This window comes from Plectropomus leopardus, chromosome 16 (assembly GCF_026936395.1).
Source record: "Plectropomus leopardus strain MGB_pleo_1.0 chromosome 16, ASM2693639v1, whole genome shotgun sequence".
Lineage (NCBI taxonomy): Eukaryota > Metazoa > Chordata > Actinopteri > Perciformes > Serranidae > Plectropomus > Plectropomus leopardus.
The window spans coordinates 30,423,464-30,447,903 of record NC_142191.1 but is presented as its reverse complement, the minus strand read 5'-3'; the positions used below and the strand labels follow the sequence as shown (position 1 = coordinate 30,447,903).

The window sequence follows — 24,440 nt, the reverse complement described above, 5'->3', positions numbered from 1 at the left end:
GAAATTTTCTCTTGCTTTTTAAAAATAATTATCTATATCTACTAATTTCTTGTAAATTGTGGAACATTTCTTACCAAAATTGCTCATTGCCTATTTTTTGCCAAGTTTTCAATGACATTGCACCAACGTGCTCAGGGTGCAGAGGTTTAATTTACCATGAAAGACATCTGAAAGCAGCACAAGAAAAGTGATGTCACTCCAGGTTTCAAAGGGTTAAATCCATAGACTGCATAAATAATGGGCATAGTTACCATGACGTCACCCACTGATGTTGAATAGCACCCATTTTGCAAATCTCATTGTGACATGTTTACGTGACATTTTGTTTGACCAGCAGTCCAAAACTCCAAGATTTTTAAGTTAAATTACTAATATATAACACACAGAAGCCTGTGAGCTTTGGGATGCATCAAACAAGGGGTTTACAAGTGCTACTGTGTCTGTGCAGAAACTAAAGTGAACTTCTATTTAGTAACAAAGAGTGATATGGTTATTAATAGATAAACTTTTGCCCATCCTTGTTGTGATAGTTATCCCGTTGCCATTCTTATGTATGAATCCACTTTTCTGGCTCTGGGAATCAGTGGTTTTCCACCCATTCATGTTAAATCAGCCAATGAAATATTTTTGTTTAGGGAACTTCCAGATGCGAGAAATGTTTGCTGCTTGTGTGTGATTTGTGAATTAGTCAGAGGTCAGAGCAGGTATGTCACAGAGGTTATCGAGTGGGCACCACCCATCAAAACTGTTCCTTTGAATGAAGCCCATCACACCTCCAGCAGGACAAACGGCAAGACTCAACACGTCAGCTGTCAGAGAAGCTGCTTTGACCCAAACATCGGGAGCTGTTCCTGTTTCACTGAACCCCATGCTACAAATTATTGTACCATATCCAGTACTTTATCATACTAGTCGCTCTGAGATCATTATTTGATGTAAACGATTTAAACATTGGGGCGCTTGGTGGCTCAGTGGATAGAGCGGCACCTCGTCTCCTCCTCTCCCTCCCCCTTTCACACCCACACTGTCCTGTCAATTGAAGGCAATAAAAGCCCCAAAAATTATCTTAAAAAAAACCAAAACGATTTAAACGGTAAATGATTTAAACAATTAAGACAAAAAAAAGTTTCAGCTTCTCAAATGTTTATATTTGCTGCCTAACACTGTTTTATATCACTATAAATTGAATATCTTTGGGTTTTGGACTGTTCAGACAAAACAAGCAATTTGAAGACCTCACCTTGGGCTCTGGGAAAACGTGATGGTCATTTTCCTCGTTTTCTGACATTTTATAGTGCCTTGTATTGCAAAATTAATCATTTGATTAATCAGTAAGAAAACTGAGTGTTTGCTGCAGCAGTGGATATGTTCAAGTTGAGTCTCCAGTGGCTAATTGGGATGTTCAGGTGTCGGTCACATTTCTTAACTAAAGTTATGAGCTTCGTTAATACTGTAAGTTTAAAGAGGAAACTCTTAGGATGAGTTGGTTATGGTCTTTTAGTGCCATATTGGAGTGCTCCCAGTAGCAGGAGAAAATGCTTTTGTCCTCACAGCTTTGGTTCTTGTGTCCTTCCATGAGAACTGTGTAGAACTATCACTTTTTACCTTGTGTCTAAAAGTTTTTTACTTTTTCTATTTGTTGTCTACATTGTCAGTGTTTTCATGAGAATTAGAATCTATTTGACAGTAGCTGGCAGGGTGAAGACTTACATTGTTTTGTTTTGCTTTCTTGCCCGTGAGAGTCCTCTGTATCATTCTAGTTCGTTTTTGCAGTTCTGTGAATGCAGCACTGGTGAAAGCCTTAATCAGGTTTTTTTATTTCCTCAGCAGCAGTTTGTGGAGTTTGAGTCACAGGTTGATAATTCATTAGTTGATCTGATCAGTGCTGCTCAGATCACATTGACAGGTGAGAGGAGGAGCTGCTGCAGTGGTGATTAAAAGCAAACTTTTAGACCCACCACAATGAAAGGTTAAGTTTCACTTTAACTGTGCCCTCTTTGCCCAGAGTATGCTCTGTGCTCCGAAAGTGTGGTATAATAAATATCCAAACGGTCTAATTAGGTGTATTAGTGCTCCTAATGACGGTCCGGTTCCAAAAATAAAAAAAATCAGCATGAGGCAGCATATGTTTTAATCATAGCAAGCTGCTACAAATGACTGAATTTGCTGAAACCCCTATTAAGGTCTATGACATGAGAAACTATGATTAACAAATGTAATTATTTTAGTAGACAAAGGACTGCAACAGCAAGGAGTGCGATGCATTCTGATGAGGTCAGACTGAGCAACCAGGCTGTTGACCCCACACTGACCCAGACTTCTCCCTCCAGGGAAGGGTGTTAAAAGGACATGAAGGCCATGAGTGTGGACAGGTCATCCTGTCCTCCCTGTATAGAAACTCTTTTTAATCCTCCAGGCTTTAATTAGGGCTCCAGTGTCAAAGCAGAATTACTACACCTCAAGTTTCTGTCTGAATGTAGAGCACAATTTAACCAAATTTCAAGAAAAACTGTTGAAGAAAATGTAATGATGAACATTCCCATCCGTGACACTTTTCTAAAATGATAAACTGTTCCAGTTAAGTTCCATTTATTTGAAGGATTATATTATTTGTTAAGCTGCAATGATTAATTGACAAAACGATTAGTCAGCTTTTAAATTAATTGCCAACCAATTTGATAATTGATTCATAAATTTGAGGAATAAAATTGCGAGGTGGTAATTCTACTTTCAGTAGTATAAAAGTACCAATTTGACCTCTGCCCAGGCAGTCTGGACCCAAACACTATGTTAAGTATAAGACAAATACACATACAGCTCTACTGCCAAGATTGTCTTCTTGTTTGTCATTTGAGACACTGCAAGTTTGTATTTGACATGTATTAGAAAAATGTTGTCCATCTTCCCTTAAGATTGCCCACTTTTTTCAAATTAGAAACAGGACAGATATGACACGGTTTGTGTGCATGAGAAGGCGGCTGTTTTCCAGGTTAATAAGTATTCTCCAGGACCTCCTCCCAGAGCCATGTGAAAAGCAAAGGGGTTGGCATTTCTCGTTCTTGAACTGAGTCCTAAGTTCCAGAAGATTGCACAAAAGCCCCGTTGCCTAGCTGCCTGTGAGGAGTCTCACAGCGACTGCCAGGCCGGCTTTGTGTGCGTGGGTCTCTGACTGAACAGGATCTTCTGGAGAATCAACTGGAATGCAAGTCGGGGAGAGAGTTTCCCCCTCTCGCTTAATCTTATTCAGTTTTCAGCTGGTAGGAGGGAGCCATTCAAATGTTACCATAGTGCATCAGCACCCTTTTCAGCTCAAGTGAAATGACCTCCGATAGTGAGGTTTGTTATGCATTCCTTGGCATTCCACTTTGTGTGGTCTGATTTCAAATTTTGGGAATGTTTCAAGGATATTTGTCTATCCATGGCCTTTTCAGTTGGATGCAGAGGAACAGTAAAGCACAGTCATGTTCTCTGGTTGAGTTGGGATGAAGGACTAATGTCTTGGTAATAATCCATTTCTCTCTCTGGATTTAGCCATGTATGCCCGCGGCGCTGTGAATCAGTCTTGTTGATGTCATCTGTACCATGTTCTCCCATTCTCTGCCGTGTTTCCGGTAATGAAACACACAGTCATTAGAGCGACTGTCATCACAGATTAGACTCGAGGGATCAGATGGGACGTGCCTTTTCCTCTGCACACTGGAGCTGTACAATCAGTGTTGAGTTGAAAATGCTGTGTTTCGCTGTCGCTCGCATCCTGTGTTTGTCTCAGGTTACCAGTTTGGCTTTGTAATGCTCCTGTTTAAAGGACTCGCTACGAAGTGCTAATGATTTTCTCGGCCTATACTGCTTTTATAATTTTAGCATCACTTGACATGCAAACTTTCTCATTTGTTCATGCAGAGGACAGAGAAAATATTCAGTTCTATGTGGGGTCTGCAAACCTTTTTTTTTTTAAAATTCTGTGTGTGTGTGTGTGTTTGTGTGTGTGTGTGTGTGTGGTTGTCCCTTTTTTAACATTCTGTGTCCTCTCTCTTAATTTGAGTTGTAAGGTTGGTACTTGATCTGTCAATGCAGTCAAAGCTGATCAGATCAATAGATGAGAGGGGCAGCTGCTGCAGACTGTTAGACCTAGCGCAATGAACAGTTGAGGTTCACTTTCACTATGTCTGATGTTCTGCTGCTCCATCTTTGCCCAGAGTATGCTCTGTGCTCCGAGAGTGTTTCACACTGAATGGTATCTATATTCTAATGCTCCTAATGAACGTTCCCACGACTAGTAAGGCTATCAAGACTCAAGTTAGCAACATTTATTTAGACAGCAAAAGACATATAAAGTGCATAATGATTTTTGATGGAGAAAAAAGAACCTAATGCTGCTCATCACAACAAAACATGACTTCAACTTTTCACTTTCATAACAGAAAGTAATTAAAACAAAAATAAAGTTTTAGGTTTTTGACAATGTTGTGTCAGCAGTGTTCAACTCAGCTCCTTCTGTAACCAGTTTCTCCAGAATTATTAGGATTAATAAAAATGTTGTCAATTTGAATGTTAGGAACGCAGCTTGGTTTATTTCAGCCTCTAAAATAGGGGACACCTAAAAAACTTGAGAAGCACTGCTTCAGAGAGTCATGCAGCCCCTCAGAGGCTCACAGAGAGGATCAGTGGCACATGCAGGGATCTGTTTAATAAACTGACCCAGGCATCATACACCAACATTAATCCAGTTAATTGAGGGCAACTATTGGATGAATACGAGACTGTGAGAACCTCGACTGAAGCCGTACTGTGAGAGACAGAAGGAGCCTGCTGTGGCTGGATCAAAGGCCTCATGGCAGAAAAGCTGAAAATATTGAATCTCTACAGCCTCTTTCTTATACCTCCCTCTGTCTCCTAGCATTCAGACCACCCCAATATAAAAGCAGTTAAAATGTTTTGTTTAAAATTATAGTAAGTTTTACTGGATGTAATGAGAATGTCTTTTACACAAAAAATAAATAAAATAATTTCAAAGTAAAAGCACGTTTACAGCGTAAATCTAAATTCAGGAAAGACGGAAAGAAGGCAATGAGCAACTTAAAAAGAAATGACCAAGAAATTAGCAAGAAATTAGTAGAAAGTAAAAACTAAAACCCTAAACAAAATTTAAAAAAAAAAAGCCCCAAAATAAGGAAGTGGTCTGAAAAAACAGCTAAAAAATTATAATAATTCTGTAAAACTGATTTTTAATATATAATTATGATAATTAAGAATAAACCTCTGGATATTGTTCTTGAACTTTGTAGAAAATTTGTTAATTTTGTACTATTTCTTTGCAATTTGTGAGACATTTCTTACCGAGTCGCTCATTGTCTTTTCCCCCATGAATTTGAAAGAAAACAAACCTGTGAAAGGTGTCTGAATGCAGCACAAGAAACGTGATGTCGATCCAGGTTTCAAAGGGTGAAGAACATCCTAACTACATCCACCGTAAATGAAATATAAAAAGGTCAAAGGAAGTTTCTGTTCCTCTCATAGGAACTGAATGAAAAGTTCTTGATTGAACGTGTTGAAATCTTTCAGCAGACCTTTGATGTGCTGTTGGATGGATCTCTGGTTGTTTGTTGTGTGTTTAGCTCTTCAAAGAACAGACACACTGTGTGGAAAGCTTAAGATCAAACTCAACTATTTAAAAGCTCTTCCCTTTCTTTGTGTGTACTGAATCTGCTGTGTGTTTTGCTGGTGTGCAGCTTAGTGAGCATGGATTATGCTGGCTGCAGTTCCAGTTTTACAGCCAATAAACACCTCATGGATCATAAAAGAAAAATACAAAGTTTATAAAAAGACAAACCCTGTAGTATATGCCCACATAATTGGGAGTTCTGACAGCATAAATAACATGTAATGAAGGCTGTTTAATCACAGCGTGTGCGTGTCGGGGCACGCTCAGAGCGTCTGTTTTCACTCTGTTTATTACCTGCTCATTTTATGACTCTGGATTGATATCTGACAGGAAAAGAATCTGACATGAAAGAAGCCCACTAGGCAGGCTGAAACTATTTATGATACTCCCAGCTGAGAGACCTTTCCATCTGCCTGCCTTAACTGTCATCTGTCAGCGTCTATTTAGACTAATATATTGAGACTTAATGAGAGACAGCATGCACTCAAAGAGTACCAGCATGTGCCACTCAAATGATACTGTTTATGTGGGGCAGTTGAGGTACTTGATAGAATAAAGTTATGTTTACATTTAGTTATACCAGACTGGAAATAAAAAAAAATGCAAGTTAAAAAAGTTAAAAATCAGCCTACCAATGGAGACGCCTATTTCACACCTAACCAGAGTTTTAAATTTTGTGCACAAAACTCCTTTCTTTTGTAGCGATTCCACAACCTTTAAACTTTGTAGCTAATTGGGCATACAAAACTACAAAAATGCAGCGAACAATGTATCGTCACTAAAGCAATGACTTTGTCCCTGTCAAACTATTGTTGTTGTCGTGGTTACAGCTCACCTGAACACCAGCTAGTTTAGCTAACTAAAACTAACATCCATGAGTATTTACCACCTGAAATAGCTTTGTTTTACCTTCATGTGCTGCTATGTAAACACCAAAGCCCTGCACTGAACAAGAACTAGCCCAGTGAGACAGGGGGTCATAGGCCAGTCCCAACCTGAACCCAAACATTACCTCTATAGATAAATATCTGAACCCGGCCAAACCTGTCAGGTCCCATCAGCCTCTACATTTTACATCGCTGGATCAAGGACAAATTGTAATTTCATTTCTTAAACAAAGTTTAAAAAATCTCTCATAAATCTACCTTCTTCTTCCTCTAATAGTTGGTTGAAATGTTGCCATTCAACAAGCATAGAGTGCAGCAGTACATTAATCTGAGCTTTATTTCATGGATTGTAATTGAAACTGGGATGGAAAAGTGCCACAGAAACTTAAATCTGTTACTACTCTTTTACCAAGAGAAGAAAAAAGATGACTGACTTTCCCCTTTGCAGCCAGTATGTTTTAACTCATTTTCAGAGCTCAGATTTGGGCCCAGGGCCATATTTTGAAGGATACAGATAATGTCAGCAGTCATTGACAGTACATTGAAACATACTGGGAGATAACAGGATCTCTGTGGGAGAATTGTGAAAAGCCTAATTGGGTAAGAATGCATTCCAGTGTTTGACAAGCCAACGTCTGCCTGTCAGTGTGCTTTAATGGTGATGAGATATCAGATGAGACACTGCAGCCTTTTTTCCATCACTCCACCTTCCCTGTGGTTAGACCACAACAGCAGAAGTGTGTCAGAGAGGAGCTCATCAAAGCACAGGAGTGTGTCTGTGCTGTTTGCGGTTATGACTGTGTCAGCTTTTGTAACACAGTCAGAACCGCAAAAGTCCCAGAGACTTTATCCAAACAGGGAGACAATTGAAAATGATTGATTTTAGACTTCTCCAAGGAAGAGGAGTGAATTCATTGTGTTGGTGTAGAACCGCCATCACTCTGAATGTGGAAAAAGGTGTTGATTACGTGTCATGGGCTGGAGAGGTTGACACATATTACTGAAGATTAACAGAAGGAGTTTGGGGTTTTTTTTGGGATTCATATGTTTCCCCATTGGCAAATGAGGCATGTATCGCTGACTGTGTTACATGTTACATAATTAACATGAAAATATTGATCCTGCCTTTTTTTAAAAATTTCTATTTCATCATTATTATTTTTTAATTATTTATTTATCATTTGTTTTGCACAGTAAAACAGAAAACCTGTAGAGGCTTATGAGACAGTCTCACCCCAAAATTGATAACAAAAACAAATATTCAATTGTTATTGTCATTTTTTATTTAATTAATTGAATTATTTGCTTAATTTATTTTTGTCCCTTTTTTGTTGTGTTGTTTTTTGTTTGTGTTTGTCTTCGTTAGTGTGTGACTGTGTGAGGGGATGTTTATCGGTATATTGATGTGCAATTTCTCTGCACTTTTTTTGTGTTGTCAAAATTTCATGAAAAATATTGTTTAAAAAAACAAACTAAAGACTGTTGCAGCTTTAAATGTCTAATTGTGTGTGTGAGTGGCTGGCTTCACAGTGTTGCAGGCACTCACTCTCTGACCAAATCTGACCCCTCTTTTTGGCTCTCATTGCGGATTATTTCTGTAGCGCTCACATGATCCCACAAGGACCGTTCCCGGGTTTAACAACCTGGACAGTCGGGATGTCGCTCCACTCTGCCCATTCCTCCCTGCTTCCTGTTTGCCAGCGTTATGAGCGGAGCACTCGCTGGCTTGTTTTCACTCCATGTGTTTCCTGTTCTTTTCCCAGCAGAGAGGAGAGGATGACGGGAAGGGATCCTGACACTTTGTGGAGTTTGTAGAAAACAGCAGCAACTGGCAGCCTCTCCAGCTCCTGTTTGACACCTCAGTCTGCGGCGCAGCTCACCATGAGTTAGAGGGCACTGGAGACCATCGCCACAGCCGCCGTCTTCCCCACCGTCTGGAGTACTGTGTCTGACCTGGACGGCAGCATCACTCGCCCTGCTTCATGAGCCAGCAGGATGCGGCTGAGGTCCTCGCACTCTCCGAGCGCCTCCTCATAGCTTCACACAAGGGGCAAGCCGACAATGTGGTCCAGCTCATCAACAAGGGCGCTAAAGTAGCTGTCACCAAGGTGAGTGAGTGCTACTGAAATCTGATAATTACACCGATTATGTATTTGTTTTATGATTTTTGTCCTCATACCAAAGATGTAGTGCCAGTCGGTTGATCACGTTTGTAGTTCGCTTTTTTGTCTTACCATGCTTACCAGTCTAGCACAGTTGTTGACCCTTGGTACTTGAAAAATGAAACAAATGAATTAGCACAATAAAAAGGCATCTTAAAAAACACTGGGTAGATTTGGTGTCAGTAATCAACTTCATGTCCATCTGTGTAGGCCTGTAAACTTATGGTCGGATGGTCAGTTGGTCTGTCGATATGCTCTTATCCGATCGTCATCATTGGTCGGACCGATGATACTGGTGGATACTTTTTTACATTGTAAATAAATGCCAGTTGTCCAACCAAGTAATCATTTGTGGCTGGTGTTACTTTAATAATGCTGTGTGTCCATCAAAGCATGTATTTTCTAGCTGAAAATGGCAGTTGCTCAGCCTTTGTATTTGTCCTGATTGTTGGTCTATGTGGTCTTTATCCTGTCCCTTTTCCACTGTGATTGGATGGCTAGTGACAGTGACAAGTGCAGCGTTTTACCCAAAGTCGTACACTTTTCAACTCATATTTTTCTATGGTAAAACAGTTGAATGATCATAGAAGACTTTCAGTTTTGGATTAATCGTTAGGTGGGTTTCCATGAACCCTCAAATTGAATTGAATCCCAATTGAAATTGGGAATTTAAAATGCGCCTAATGGAAACAGGTCAATTGCGAAAAAAGTAAAAAAAAAAAAGTTTTTACTCGCCCATGAGGTGCTATTTCAGGCGATTTCATAATGCCATATTTTCACAAAACTGCAATGGAAACACAATTTTAGCTTTTAGTGATCACATGATGTACAAGAAAGAGTCCAGTAGCTGCAAGAGGTGCTACTGCATTCACGCAATTCTGTCAGATCTAACCTGTTGTGTTTTGATTCAAATAGACTCTGGTTTGTTGGCCTGTTCGGTTTAGCTCATCAGTCAGTTGAACCCCCTTTTCAAGTTATATTTAATCTTATAATTATTATCTAATAATTATATCTGGTTATCAGGTCAGTTTTTCATGCCGCCGTGCTGGTGACAGTCACTGCCAGTATTTTTGTTTTCAGGTTGTCTCTCTGATTATCTATACCATGATCATGAAGCTGGTATTGTATTTGGCACAAATGTGGACTCAAAGATAAACTGATTAGATTTTGGTGGTCAAAGGTTAAGGTCAAGGTGACCTTACATCTGTGGGTCAGTTGTAATGCTAATGATGCAGGATGATGTCACCAAAATTACAGTGAATCATGTAACTTTCAATGTTTACTCATCTTGTTTAGTTTATAGCACGTCAGTGTGAACTAGGGTTGCAAATTGACAGCACTTTCCTCAATCGAGGAATCTGTAAAATAAATGATCAGTTAATCAATTCATCGTTATTTGAATAAAACATAAAAACTTTGCTTATTTCAAACATTACCAAATGAGTTTTATCCTCAGTCAAAACTCACAGCAACATATTGCACATATTTTGACGGCATTTCAAAGTCTATCGATTAAATTTCAAACGCTTGATTAAATTTCTAATGACCAGTTAATCACTGATTAATTGTTATCATCCCTAGTGTGAACATGAATAGGACCAGAACTAAAAGGCAACAATGGATGATTTTTTTTTCTTTTTTCTGGACCAACTTAAATGACCCTCAGCAAAAGCAACCAAAAACAGTGAAATATGATAACTGTGATAATCAGCTCACAAGCTTTTTCTTTCCTGTTAGCCGCCTGTATTATTGTGTCTGCATTTTTTGGGTGTCGTTTTACTTCCATTGTGTCGCTGAGCTGTGTGACTCAAAGATGTAGTCTAGCATGGAGTCTTAGTCTGTGTTTCTTAGGGGGGCTGAGAAGCAAGTCAGACCAGTAATGTCACTGCAAAGCTGTGAGCTTCCACATAAATCACTTTTATATTTTCTATTGTTTATTTAAAAAATAACAGACCTGTTCACTAACTGTGAGGTAAATCAGTTTTGGACAACAGATCCAGCAACACTTTTTCCATGGACTCATCTGCATCAGTTAACTCAATTAGACACCAAACAGAGCATGAAAGCGTCAGCAGCAGTGGAGCCGCTAACATTTGAACACAACCCTGTCATGTTTCAAACATGTACCAATGAAAATAACTCCAGCAGCTTCACACTCAGTCAGGGGAATGATGTTCAGCCAACGTGCTCTCTCCATTGAAGTATTTTGAGCGAGCCTGCTGCAGGCTGTTCTCTCAGTGAGGTCTTCTCCTGTGTGGGTGTTGCGCAGGAATATGCAAAGACATCTCCTCTTAATTACTCTGAGTGTGACCTGAGGAGATACTAAGACGTTTCTGTTGGATCCTTGCTCTAATTAGCAGGAATTCCTTTATTAAAATCTGGGTTTTTTTCCATTCTGTTCTATTTTCAGTTAAAATGGTTTGCAATGCTAGGCTGTTGGGCTAATGCCTTTTTGAAACTTTCATCAATCATTTATTTGTCACATGGAATTATACAAAGAACAGCTCCAGTAAAGTGTGATTACATCAGTTCCTTTAATTTGTTCACTGTAATTTAGCACTTTTTTTGCGTCTTCTTACATTGTTGGCTGCTGCTTTATAATTGTCCATGTTTCCAGATGGCTCTGGTAATCCATGGTTTCCGGTTGTGGAATTATTTAACTGTCTATACATCCCAACCTCTATAGGACCGCCGTATTGTCGCTCCTCCCAAACATTGGCAGTTCTGTGCTGCAGCGACTTCTGAATGGCAGAATAACAGAGATCTACAGCAGGAATACCAAAGCAATATATTTTCTGTGATTAATAGTTGTTGGTGCTTTTACAATTCACAGCAAATAGCTGGATCATCATGGAATAATACACAGACCCCTCATGGCCTTTCCCATAGCACAGTAGTACTTGATCTAAAAACTGCTACTTCGGGGCTGATGTACAGGACCCAAAAATTCCCAATAACAGATGGTGAAGTTGTAGGTACCTAAATAATTGGTACTGGGGAATGCTATACTGTTGCACCAGGAACAATACTGACTGATATTGTTTTTATAAGGCTGTCTTTGGCAGCATGAATTTGCAATCAAATTGAAAATACTGAAGGGTGTCATACTTTATTTCAAGTTTATTCTCAGTTCTAAAATATCAAAATATAAACAGTTTTCATCAGCCAATTATTTATTAAGATGAGTAACCTCCATCAGGAGTGCACAGTGTATTGTATGCACCCAGATGTTTAACAGTATCACAGCTGAGCTGCTGCTCGGACAGATGGATCACACTGACACAGCTTTCAGTTCAGGAGTCACACACACACACACACACACACACACACACACACACACACACATACAGTTACAGAGATTCCCCTGAGGCCTTTCTTTATTCTTTCATCTCAGCTCTCACATTGCCTGTCAAGTTGTCCACTCTAGCATAGCACATATGCAGCTGATAATAACAGTGGCAGATTTTTAATCCCAGTTTTTAGAAGCCATACTTTTTGTACGTTTTGCACAAATCTTAATGGAAACCGGCCTTCTGTCACAGCCACAGCAGTAGTTTTGTGATAAACAGAGAGAGAGAGGGGTAGAGCGGGTCAATACACTGAATGCAGCTCTACAATGGAATGAGATTTTACCTGTTTTAATTTGTAAAATTTGCAGTTAAGTTACCTCCTCACCCATCTTGCCAAATATTCATTTTTTCTATTATGGATAATTTGCGACCTGTGTGCCAGCAAAGTGGCTAATACTCACGTTATTTTAGTTCTCTCATTTAACCCCTGTCCAAGTTTTGACTATATGCTAGTATTTCTCACTGAAGCTTGGGTGCCCAAAAAGTGGCATTAGGGACAGCCCTATCTAATCGTTAGTATCTTTAAACACTCTGGTTTACTTTTATACTGTACAGTATGATCAGATCTGTGACATGACACTCTTATTGATAGCTCAGTGTGGGCCAGTTTCATTGGACAGAGGACGTGTAGTGATGTGAACGGCCTATATCTGTGTGAAAGAAAGCTGTCAGCCCATTCTGAAGACATTCGGGTTATTACGACAAACTTGTAGATCTCCATATTGTTCATCTTTACAGTTTGCAATGTAATCCTACTGATGAGGCATTTTTCTCCATCATCAGTTTCCTTCCTCAGATGCAATAACAGCAGGTCTTTCATGCCGCAGGTTTCCTGGATTTAGGAAATGAATATCACTGTTGATGTCAAGAAGCAACACATTTCGGATACACATAAAATCATTGATTTATTGGGATTTTTAAAAGTACTCTCTCTGTCAGATATGTGAGATTAAAGAGAGCGCATGCAAAGCCAGTGCTGAGTATTACTCGTGTATAGTGCTTTATCCTGGGTGATTTGGTCGTGTATCATGTGCTTTGTGTTTTCTCTTCTGGCATGCAAGCCAATTTTCCACGAAAACATCATGGCATCATATTGTAACAGCTACAACAATATTACATGTGCTGCTGCTTGCGCTGATGATTTTGTTTGGAGCAGCTGTATTTGGGTGTTTTGGCAGCGTGCCTTTATGAACACTTAATCCAGGATAAAGGGGGCAGAGTTTCATATGAAACATTCCTCCACTCAGGAAAAGGAATGTAGGAATAGTTTTTGTAATGTGATGAATGGATTGAGACTGGGAAAACACGAAACCAATAAAAAGGCAGAAAAGGCAGAAAGGATAAAGCAGGAGGTTCAGTGAGGTTGGTAATAAAGAAGAGAATGTGAGGAAGAGGAGAGAGAGTAGGATTTAGAGTCCAGTGCCTGATCACTTTCGGGTTTATAATCTGGAGAGGTCAGATGCCAGTGGTTTTATTCACTTAATGACAGAAGCTCGATTTGTATTAGGTATTACCAAAAACAAATGAAACGCACTTCATTTTAAGATTTCAACAATAGTGTTCAGTTACACATCATAGGGCTGGGACCAAATATTCAGCTATTTATGTATTCATTAATTGGGTAGGTATTCAGCACTGGAACGCAAACACATGAGCTCTGCCGCAGCTCACACCCAGTAGAGCTGTTTCCTGCAGCACAAAGCAGAAGAATTATTGATTATTGTGCTGATAACTGTTGGAGTTTTTTAACTTTACAAACTGTAAAATGTTAAAAAGCTATCAGGAGGTCTTGAAGGTGAAGCTCTGGGATGCAATGTGTCGGCTCTGCGTCTGTCATCTCTCATGTTGACCAAAGCTCTAAGTTCGCTGTTGATTAATGCTCAGAAAATGTTACTTGGGACAGCCCTACTGAAAACGGTAGTGGTCAGCTGGAGACACACTTTAGGCACAGATGTGAACAGCGATGTATCTTGGTTGTCCATTTGTGTTCGGATTACTGAAACACATGTTAATACAAGGTGTAAAAAGGCTCATATTTAGCGCTGTCCACTTGTGATCAGATCACTCAAAACACATTAATACCACATGTAAACAGGGTCTGGAGTAACAGATGTGTTGAATGTCTTGCAAAACATTTGCAAAAGCGGTTACCAGAGTGCTTAAAATCCAGCTTTGTTTACATCCATGTTTACTACTTAGCCAGGACTTCTCGTATTATCTTAAAGAATTGAGTCTGGATCATTTCCAAGACACTAAGAGCATTAAGATGTAAGATAAGAAAAACCTTTATTGAGCCCCAGCCGGTAAATTCATTTGAGGCTGCAGCACACAAGCAGAATTAGGTGCTAATAAACAGAGCAAGCAAAAGAAATAAAAGAATAAGAAGTATACAAAACTAAAATTGAATATAAAAATCTATACAAGAGCATTTTTATACAAAAAATACAAGTTAAAGTGACACCTAGTGTACCCACTGCCACTGAAAAACCAACCACAGAGCCTCAAACAGAGCCAGTCAGTGTGGAGACAACAGAGGCTCCCGGCTGGCCTGAGACCAGTTGTTTATCTGAGAGCTCGGCGAGTGGCTTGCCTCCAAGCCAGGCCCAGTGTAACTCAATCTGAGGACCACATAAAATACAGAGCAGAGCCGAGCCGCACCCAAACAAAGCACGAACCTCCAAACGCCCAGATAATACCTGGGGTGTACTGCGGCTTGTGCTGCTGTGTGGGAGTACACACTTGATGTGTAATTAAAGTGCATTTACTCAGCATTAGCAGAGATCAGCTGGATCTTGTGTTTGAAGTTTGAATGGTTACCTGCGTGATGACATCCTGCTCTGTCGTTCTTCTTAATGCAGGTCATTATGTTGGATGTAGTGTTCAGGATGTGTTGAGAGCTTTTAACCTAATATGTCCCAACTACTGTAAGATGGAATTTCCCCCTGTTGACGTTCATTATGTCATTTCACCCTCTGCCATGCAGGGCATCACTGCAATCTAATGCTAATTGCACTGCATGTTTGTTTCCTACGACCACATGATGTTAGTGCCATTTACTGTATATAATGAGAACATTAAGCATCAATTTAATATACAAAAACAGTTGATCATCTCTAGTTCCTAAACTGATTTAGCTAATTTAAGAATTCTTTTTTTATATATATAAACCATGTCCAAAATTCACTTTTTGACTCACCAGCGAAAAGGATTAGTAGATTAAAAAAAATCAACCAGCCAAGCATACTTGCTACTAGCCAAAATAAGTTATTACTGGCTGCAGCCCTATGAACCAGAATGAAAACCAAAGGCAACTGTATGTTTTCAGTCATGGCCCTTCACCCCTGGAACAGCCTTCCCCTCAGTGTGGGATCAGCAGACTCTGCTGAAGCTTATAAAAGCCTCCTCAAAACTCACTTTTATAAAAAAGCCTACCCTTAATGTTGTTATATGATGGTGCTATGTTTTTAACCTGTTATTACATTTTATAGTGGCCTTGTTTTAGTTTTCCCATGTGAATATTTCATGCACCTCTGTATACTTTGCATGTTTACTTGTTTCAAATTCAAGAGTTTGTTCCTTTATAAGCATTCTATCTGTTTTTCATGAGATCATCTTCATTAGCATCGTATCTATCATATCGTATCATATATGTGGTTATTTCTTTTACTCTTAATTTACTCTTAATTTCTATCTGATTATACAAGTTTAATTCTCTTATCTACTTTTTACTTATTTATTTATGATTATGTATGTATTATGTATGTATGTATTTTGTACTTTCACCCCCTTTTGTTCATGTATACAGTGCTGTTTGATATTTGTGCTCTAATGTATGTATCTATAAAAGTACAAATTATTATTATCATTATTATTATTATTATTATTATAATTATTATTATTATTATTATTATTATTATTATTATTATTATTATTATTATTATTATTATTATTATTATTATTATTATTATTAATAAAGTAATGGTAGCTGGCAGGTGACCATTGGCTGGTAATATTTAGGTTTATTTTGAAAATTATTTTTTACTGGAAAATTATTTTTAATGCCAAAATAACTGCATATTGGGTCCATCTTATGTATTAGATTATTTGAAAATGCTGTAGTAAAACAACTTCGAAATGATCTCAGGGGTACTCAGGGACTTGTTAAATAAGAATATAATGAGGTTTGCGGATAACAACTTGATATGATTTTTCAATAGAATTTTTAAAATCTGCTGCCAGAGATGAATAGGATACTGTTTAGCAACTAATAAACATGCTCTCTGTTTTACACAATCTTCACGGCTAAAAATGAGGGACAGGAAAGACTTGTTATTTCTTTTGTCAATAAGTCAAAACCACAAAATTCCAAGGCACACTATGTTGCAAAAGTTCAAAAGCCTAAATGGGGCTGACACCTAAGATGAAGACTGTAAGTTGAAACGTGTAGAGACAAGATGTAACCTTCAAAATAAAAGCACCATGTGTTCCACTTTGATTTGTTTAATCATAACAATACTTCAGCTTTACTATAACTATTTTATTTAATATTATAACAGTTTTTTTAAATTTACCTTTATTATAACAGTAGTTTACATAACTTTTTTTGTATGGCAGTAGCTACTTTTTTTTTTTAGATTTCACAATATCGTGATATATATTATGTATTGCTGTAAATATTGATATAGCCTAAAAAAATACCGTGATATTATTTTAAAGCCCAATCACCCAGGCCTTGAGCGTGGAGGTACACAGCCTTTTGGCGATAATACCAGTTTGAAATTTCAGTGATGTGATTTTTTAAACCGTCCCACAGGGTTATGGTTAGTTAAGTAACCTTTTTGCTTCAGGGCCCGCCCACAGATCCTTATATTGGCAGGATGCAGAGTTTATCCTCTGCTCAGCTAACATGAACAGCTGTGCACACTGCACCATTCTCTTAAACCGTGGATTAAGTATGTTTGTTTTGGGTCGACTCATTACTGAGATGGATTGTACTCTGCAGCAGATCGTCTTCAGTCGTACCAGCAGCCATGACCGCGGTCACTTACTCTGCAGATGTATCTGAATCACTGGACTGTGAGTCTGTGTGTGGGACAGCAGAGGTGGGTTTTTTTGTCGAGTTTGTGCACTTGTGTCGTGTTCACTGGGCTGAGTCGTGTGTGTTTTGTGTCCACAGTATGGCAGAAGCCCCCTGCACTTGGCTGCCTACAAAGGCCACATTGAGGTTGTGCGTATCCTGCTTAAAGCTGGCTGCGACCTGGACATCCAAGACGACGTGAGTAGATTCATCTCTGTGACAGCTGCCTCGGCCATGTCCCCACTTTTCATCCACTTCCAGCTCTCGCACTGCAGTCCTTAATTGGTGGTCACAAGTGGATTTTTTTGCCATCAGTTCTGTTTGATTGGAGTGATTTTTTTCAGATCTTTTTTTACGCAAAGATAACTGTAGTGTAATGACCTCTAGTGGCCTTGAATGGGACCCTTTGGACTGCCCTCTTGTGGGTTCACCCTTAGCATGCAAGTCCCCCTTACCCACAGATAACTCAGATCAATGGCGTTGCCAAATTCACTCTCTGTGGTCAATGAGCTCTGCAACAGGCTGCAGTACATCCTCTGGGACTGAAGGGAGCAGCAGGTGCAGACTGGGGCAGGAGGAGGAGGAGGAGGAGGAGGAGAGAAGACAGTGGAGGAGGGCTGAGAAAGAGCCTGGAGGATCAGGGAGAGTGAAGGAGGTTAGCCAAAACTGCTCCTACTGAGCCAGCGGAAATCTGCTACATCCCCGCCCCCCCCCCTTCCTTCCTTCCCTGAACAAACTTCACTCCTCCACTACTGCTGCTGCTGCGCTCGGCTCAGTTCCTATCTAGCTTGGAATGACCCTCTCCTCCTCTTCTCCCTCCTCTTCCTCCTCCATCTCATGGAATTCATTGCTTCTTCTTCCAGCGCTTTCATGTCAGACTTCTAAATGTCACTCACCACTAATCTGCTCTGTGTGCAGAATCCCATTCATGGCTGAGCATAAATGTGAGCTTCACCTTTTTTCCCATATGTCACTGCTGTCATATGGTTATACAAACCACTCTGAACAGCAAATAGAGCTATTTGCGATTACCTGCTGTGGTTTGTATACCTGCTGTACTGGGACCATATTAACATCATTACCGCTTGAGTCACCCTTGAGTCAGTGATAACTCGGGTATACGTGGTGTGCTTATCAAAAAGGAGTTTACAAAACTGTTAATATTTAAAGAGACAGTTTGTTTTGGGGGAATTTTGTGCTATTTTTGGGGCCCTATTAATATTACAACACATTCGTATTGCACTGTGCACAAAACGAGCTTCTCAAAATCAAGCTTTGAAAAATATTGTACATTAATAGTATTTTCTACTTTCATTGAGATAATTTTTCAAACAACATCAGTCCTAATCATAAATATCCAATATTAATTAATTTTCAGAATTTTAACCCTTTAAATGCCAGGTTTTTGTCATGATGCCATTATGTTTTTAGATGAAAAAAAACCCACCACAAAAATTGAATTATTTTCAATATGCTACATGCAAAGTAGATTATTAGTTTTTTGATGATCACAGATATGTCAACGATAAGCAGCAACATTGTTTTGTATACATTATTATTTTTGTGCAGTGTCAAATACTCACACACTCGCACCGCTCTGCACACAAAATGTGCTTTTCAAAATCAGGCAATAAAACATGTTAAACATAAATATGAATTTCTACTGTCATTCAGCTTTTCTTTTTTTTCTTCTTTTTTTTTTAAGCAAAGATCGGTCCTTTTCATAAATATAAAACATTCATTAATTTTCAGAATTCCAAACCTTTAATTGCTAGGTGTTTGTCATGATGCCACGTTTTTAGATGAAAAAGAAAAAAACATGCCAAGTAGATTATTTATTTATTTATTTTTTATTATCACAGACTGAGATATGTTGATAATTTGCTGCAACATTGATTGTAATAGTGCACCTAGTGGAAACAGCATGTGTTTTCTCCATATGCACAATATGGTTAAAAAAAGACATCAGGTGGAAAATGGTAAAAATGACCAATTCCAAGGCAAAAGTCCAGAATGACACCCAAGAATAATACAAAGCGTGTTTTTATGCTTTGATGGCTGTGGGATCAAAAATTGCAGTTAGAATGGGTTTCAATGGAGCATTTTTAGCACATTTTAGTTTTCACAATGTATTTTAGACTTATTGTAGGAGCTGAGCTGGAAATGGCAAGATAAAACAAAAATACACAATCTTGCTAAAAATGTATTCCATATGCATGAACACAAAAAGTGAAGAATTAAAAGCACGTAAAATGCTCCAAACAGTCCCGAAGGGTTAAATATGTTAAATGGTGAAATTACATTCTATCAATACAGTTGTTTATGTTTATTGAATGTAGAAGCAGCTCCGCTCAGTGGAAGGACAGTTAAATATTTCATATTCTCTAGCTCATTAACAATGTTTTTTGATCGTGTTATTTCACACTTATGGGCGGATGATATTAATTAGTCCATACTTGTAAAATTTTAGACTTCAGAAATATGTCAAGTTGCATTTAATTGGAGCAGACCCACTTTTGGTCCCGTGACATGCTGAAGATAAGCAAAGCGAGGCTAATTTCACTGGTTTCACCTTCAAACTGCATGTCGAGACGTAAAGGAAAAACAATCCAAGGCTGTATTCTCTCCTAAATAAGAACAGCAACAAACTGAACAAAAATTCCCAGTAACCAAACTGTCTCTTTAAAGAAATAGTTCAACATTTTGGAAAATACATCTGTTTGCTGTGTTTCCAAGAGATTAGAAGATCAAAATATAACTCAGATTTGTTGATTATGGAGCTGAAATCAGGACCTGTTTAACTTTGCAGAAAGACTGGAAGCAGGCTCAGTTCAAAGAGTTCAAACCATATACTGTATACAAACTGTATATACTAAAACTGTATATACAAAAATGAAGGCAAATTATCCTGGTTACATGGGACAGAGTCTGTGCAGAAATGATCTCCAAGGTATCAAGTTCCTGCCTATTTACCCATCTGACCAATCACGTGCAGTGCCATTGATCGTGAGCACTCAATTGGCGCACATAGTTGTCAATAATGGCGTGAGACCATAGCATTAAATAAGGCATTAAAACCAAACCTATCAGAAAAACGAACGCTTTAACAAATATCAAGGTTGATAAGAAGCATCTAAAGTGACAGAAACCACATTACGTTCTTGGGTTGGGCGATAATTTAAAACTTTTCCAACCTGACATGTTGTCTTTAGTCATTAGTTCAAAACCTCACCTGTGGATGTGCTAATAAAATGCACTCGAAGGACTTACAGTGTGCAGACCTCTTCCTGTTTTCTTGCTATCCTATATTGGTTCAGCACCTGCCTTAAATATTTTTTGGATGAACGTGTCTACTAAACTTTTTTTTGAAACACTTTTTTTTTCTTCAAAATTTTCTTTTGCTGATTTTCTGGAAACTCGAAAAACTGCACTACATTTGGATGGAAACTTTTTTTATCAGCCTGTGTCCCCTCTCTAAATCGATATTTGTATATATATATATATCTATATATATTCCAATAGCACACCTAATTAACAATTCAGCTCCAAAAACAAAAACATAAAATCAATACATGGTGGCAGATGTTTTATTCCTGGATGTTTTAATTAAATGAATGAGTGAGAAACCAAGCTGACCACCGATTTCAGATTTTTCATCTCAGAAAGTACAAGCAGGCAAACAAGTGTATCTCCCAAAATTGTTTCAAGCCTTTGATTTTTCATTGAGACTTTGTAAATCTATTGCAGTGGGGATAAGTTTAAGGGTGTGTTTGTTTTGAGGAGGCCTAATATTGATCCCATTAAAATGCAGTAATTTAGCTAAGCCAAGTTTAAACTGCACTGACATTTGAAAGTGTTTGTTACAGTCAAAGTGGGCAGGAATAAATCCAAAATCCCCCAAATTAATCAACTTTTTCAGAAGAGTCTGTCAAATGTGATTGTTGAAAACTTTTTTTTTTCAATTAAAGTCAATTGATATTAGAAATAATACAATTTTGAATATGTGTATGGCTCATCATGGCATAAAAGTGACCCAGCAGGATTACTGTCTGTAAAAATATCATATTGGGGCTCCAAGATTATCACGTGATAGAAAATATTTTTTTCTGTGGATGGCTGCTGTTTTTTTGTCCTGTTGCTGAGTGTTTCTCATCACAAATCGTTACTCAGTGTGGTGTGTCTGTGTGTCTGCTGACAGGGGGAGCAGACGGCGTTACAGCGGGCAGCTGTGGTGGGAAACAGCGACGTCATTAACGCTCTCATCCAGGAAGGGTGTGCACTGGACAGACAGGACAAGGTGCAGATCAAAAGACTGAAACACACACACACACACACACACACACACACACACACACACACACACACACACACACACACACACACACACAGACGCATATACAGACCCTAATGGCACATCTATAATAGTCAGACGGAGGAACAGGGGGAATTTCCAAGCCAGCGTAATGACTGCATTAAAGCATCTATAATCACAGAGAAACCAGCGTGCCTGTAATCTGCTTAGCCTCATTCCCCCATCAGAAGTAGAGTAGTGGGTTAAGAGTCACAGAGGAAAGAGAAATTAAACAAAACTCTTCAATGCTGATTTATAGTGTATTAACAGGGTATTTTAGGTACTTAATGATGTACCAGTGAGTGTACAAAAATAATTCAGTCAGTAATACCATGCACGATCTAATAAAGCTCTTTTCCCATAAGTCCTTTTCAGTTGGCTTCATACCACATCCAAACATCCAGTCCACCATACTCCCATACACTGTAGGTCCACCAGCACACACTGAAGAACTGTACTGTGACTTCATTCAGAGCGAGCGAGAGTATCCACAGGTGTGATAAATACACGAGTCACATGACGAATTATCATTTTTCTTTTTTTTTTTTTTACAGTTTTTTTTCACATTTTCAAAAGTGAGCATAATACAAAAGAACATAACAATATTTACAAAACATATCAAAAAACAGCAAGGATTTCATAACTGATAATCAATATAACAATCTTTACAAATTGACATTTATCAAAAACCAAGAATAGTAAATAGAATTAAGGAAAGTACTATCCACCAGACTAAATAAGTTATGATTTCATGTACATTCATATGATTTATAGATACAGTCATTGTACATCAAATTAAATCTAAATGCATTACCTTCATCTGTCCTTGAGTTTAAATTAAAAAACGCCTTCAACTCCTTCAGCTGCTGCTGCGGCACAGCTGGCTCAGTCTTCATCATCCACTCACAGCAGCAGTGGTTAGCACACCCAAACTTTGTTGGAAATCCCGTCATTTAAAAATAGTAATCCAGTGTTTAAATGCGAGTTGAAATCGGCAGGAAAACAAGGTTTCATAAGATTTTATTGTGATGTGTCAAGGTTGGCTCAAAAAAAAAAAAAAAATGTCATCATGTGTTCAAATGTAACATCAAGAAAAAGAAAATTTGTTTGGGTGAGAAATTTGTTTTTCCCAGCAATTTAAAAGAAATAGTCACTTGTTAAGCAATAAAAGCACAACCAGTTCTGTTAAAAGGGGATTGTCTCCTCCTCCATCCACAAATAATAGAAAAGTATCAATAGTGGTATCGATAAAGACTCAGATCGTTACGGAGCCTCAATATTAGTATCAATAGCAATAAAAGTTGACAATCCCCATCCCTAGTTGTTAACGTCTTGTCCTTTATCCTGTCAGGATGGCAACACAGCTCTTCATGAAGTGTCCTGGCACGGCTTCAGCCAGTCTGTCAAACTGCTGGTGAAGGCTGGAGCCAACACTCACGCTAAAAACAAGGTGAGTGGAATCCTCACCTGTCAACAACAGCACTCATTACACATGTTTACTACTTACCTTATTCCAGCAGTCAGTCATTCAGAGGTGGTTCAGTGCTTCCGTTGTATCTCAGAGAACTTCACTAGGAAAGAGAGCCATTATGCTACACAGCACAAACTGTCCATCTTCATTTCATGTTTTTATTAGTGTGGATTCTTCATACCATTGAACTATTTAGGCATTATTCAGCACTTTGACATCCCGCACTCTAGATATTTCTGCCTTTTGCCTCAAAGCAACAAGAGATCCTTTTCAGCTCTCATTTGCTGCAATGTTATTTTTTCTCATCAAGTTTGAGCAAGACCCATATGGAGGGACTTTTTGAAACTGGATTTTCTCAGTCATCTCTTCAGTAACATCTTGTGGTGCTCACAGTTCCAACATTTCAACAACATACGTAACTGAGAGTTTTCTGTAGGGTGTCTTTTTCAAGCAGCGCCTCTCCGACTTTTATCAGTTCTTACCATGACTCATCACTGTCAGACATACAGGTGCTTCTGATTAGCAGCTCAGACCTCCATCAGCTCCTGTTTGTTTCTGTAGTATTACTGCTACCACAACAAATACTGCTATTACTACTACTACTAGTACTAATACAACTACTTATACTACAACTGCTGCTACTACTATGGTAGTACTACTTCAACAACTTCTACTATACTATTTCTACTACTGCTACTACTATTACTACTACTACTTGTAGTACTAGGACAACTTATTGTACTCCTGCTACTGCTATTACTACTACTTCTACTTCTACTACTACTACTTTTACTACTACCATTACTGCTACCAGCTGCTACTTCTTCTACTACCACTACTAGAACAAAAAACTACTACTGCTACTTATACTACTTCTATTTCTTCAACAACTACTGCTATTACTATAACTACTGGAAGTAGTACTACAACATATATTCTCCTGCTACTGCTACTATTTCTACAACTAGTACTGTTACTACTACCACTACTAGGCCAAAAAACTACTCCTTATATTTCTACTTCTACTGCAACTACTGCTCCTACTGGTACTACTTGTAGTAGTACTACGACAACTAATTCTACTCCTGCTACTGCTTTTACGACTACAACTTCTACTAATACTATTACTACTACCATTACCTACTAATAGTAGTTGTGTACTGGAATTATTTATACTAATTAATACCACTACTTCTACAACTACAACCACTACTGCCTCTACTACTGCTACCACCACTGCTACTGTTACTTCTCCCAGGAATGTAAGGAAAGCTAATTCTTCTAGTACCACTACTACAACTACTGTTAATGCTACTACTATTACTTCTGGTAGTACTACTGCGACACCTAATTCTACTCCTGCTACTGCTTTTACTACTACTACTTCTAGTAAAACTACTATACCTACTACCATTACTGTTACTACTAGTAATTACATCTATTATAATACCACCAATACTACTGCCACTACTGCTACTAC

General features: G+C 38.5%; 1 protein-coding gene across 3 annotated transcripts in view; it reads left to right on the top strand.

The window, feature by feature from the left end:
• The window catches only part of ankrd6b (ankyrin repeat domain 6b), a 119,027-nt gene that overhangs the window by 13,221 nt on the left and 81,366 nt on the right, over positions 1-24,440 (top strand). For 2 of the 3 annotated variants that reach the window (XM_088089466.1, XM_088089464.1), the window contains exons 2-5: positions 8,313-8,657; positions 17,238-17,336; positions 21,337-21,435; positions 22,841-22,939. In XM_088089466.1, coding sequence (XP_087945592.1) covers positions 8,532-8,657; positions 17,238-17,336; positions 21,337-21,435; positions 22,841-22,939 — 423 coding nt within the window. In that variant the 5' untranslated portion in view covers positions 8,313-8,531. The remainder of the gene's footprint in view (positions 1-8,312; positions 8,658-17,237; positions 17,337-21,336; positions 21,436-22,840; positions 22,940-24,440) is intronic. The other variant, XM_088089465.1, reaches the window with a different exon arrangement.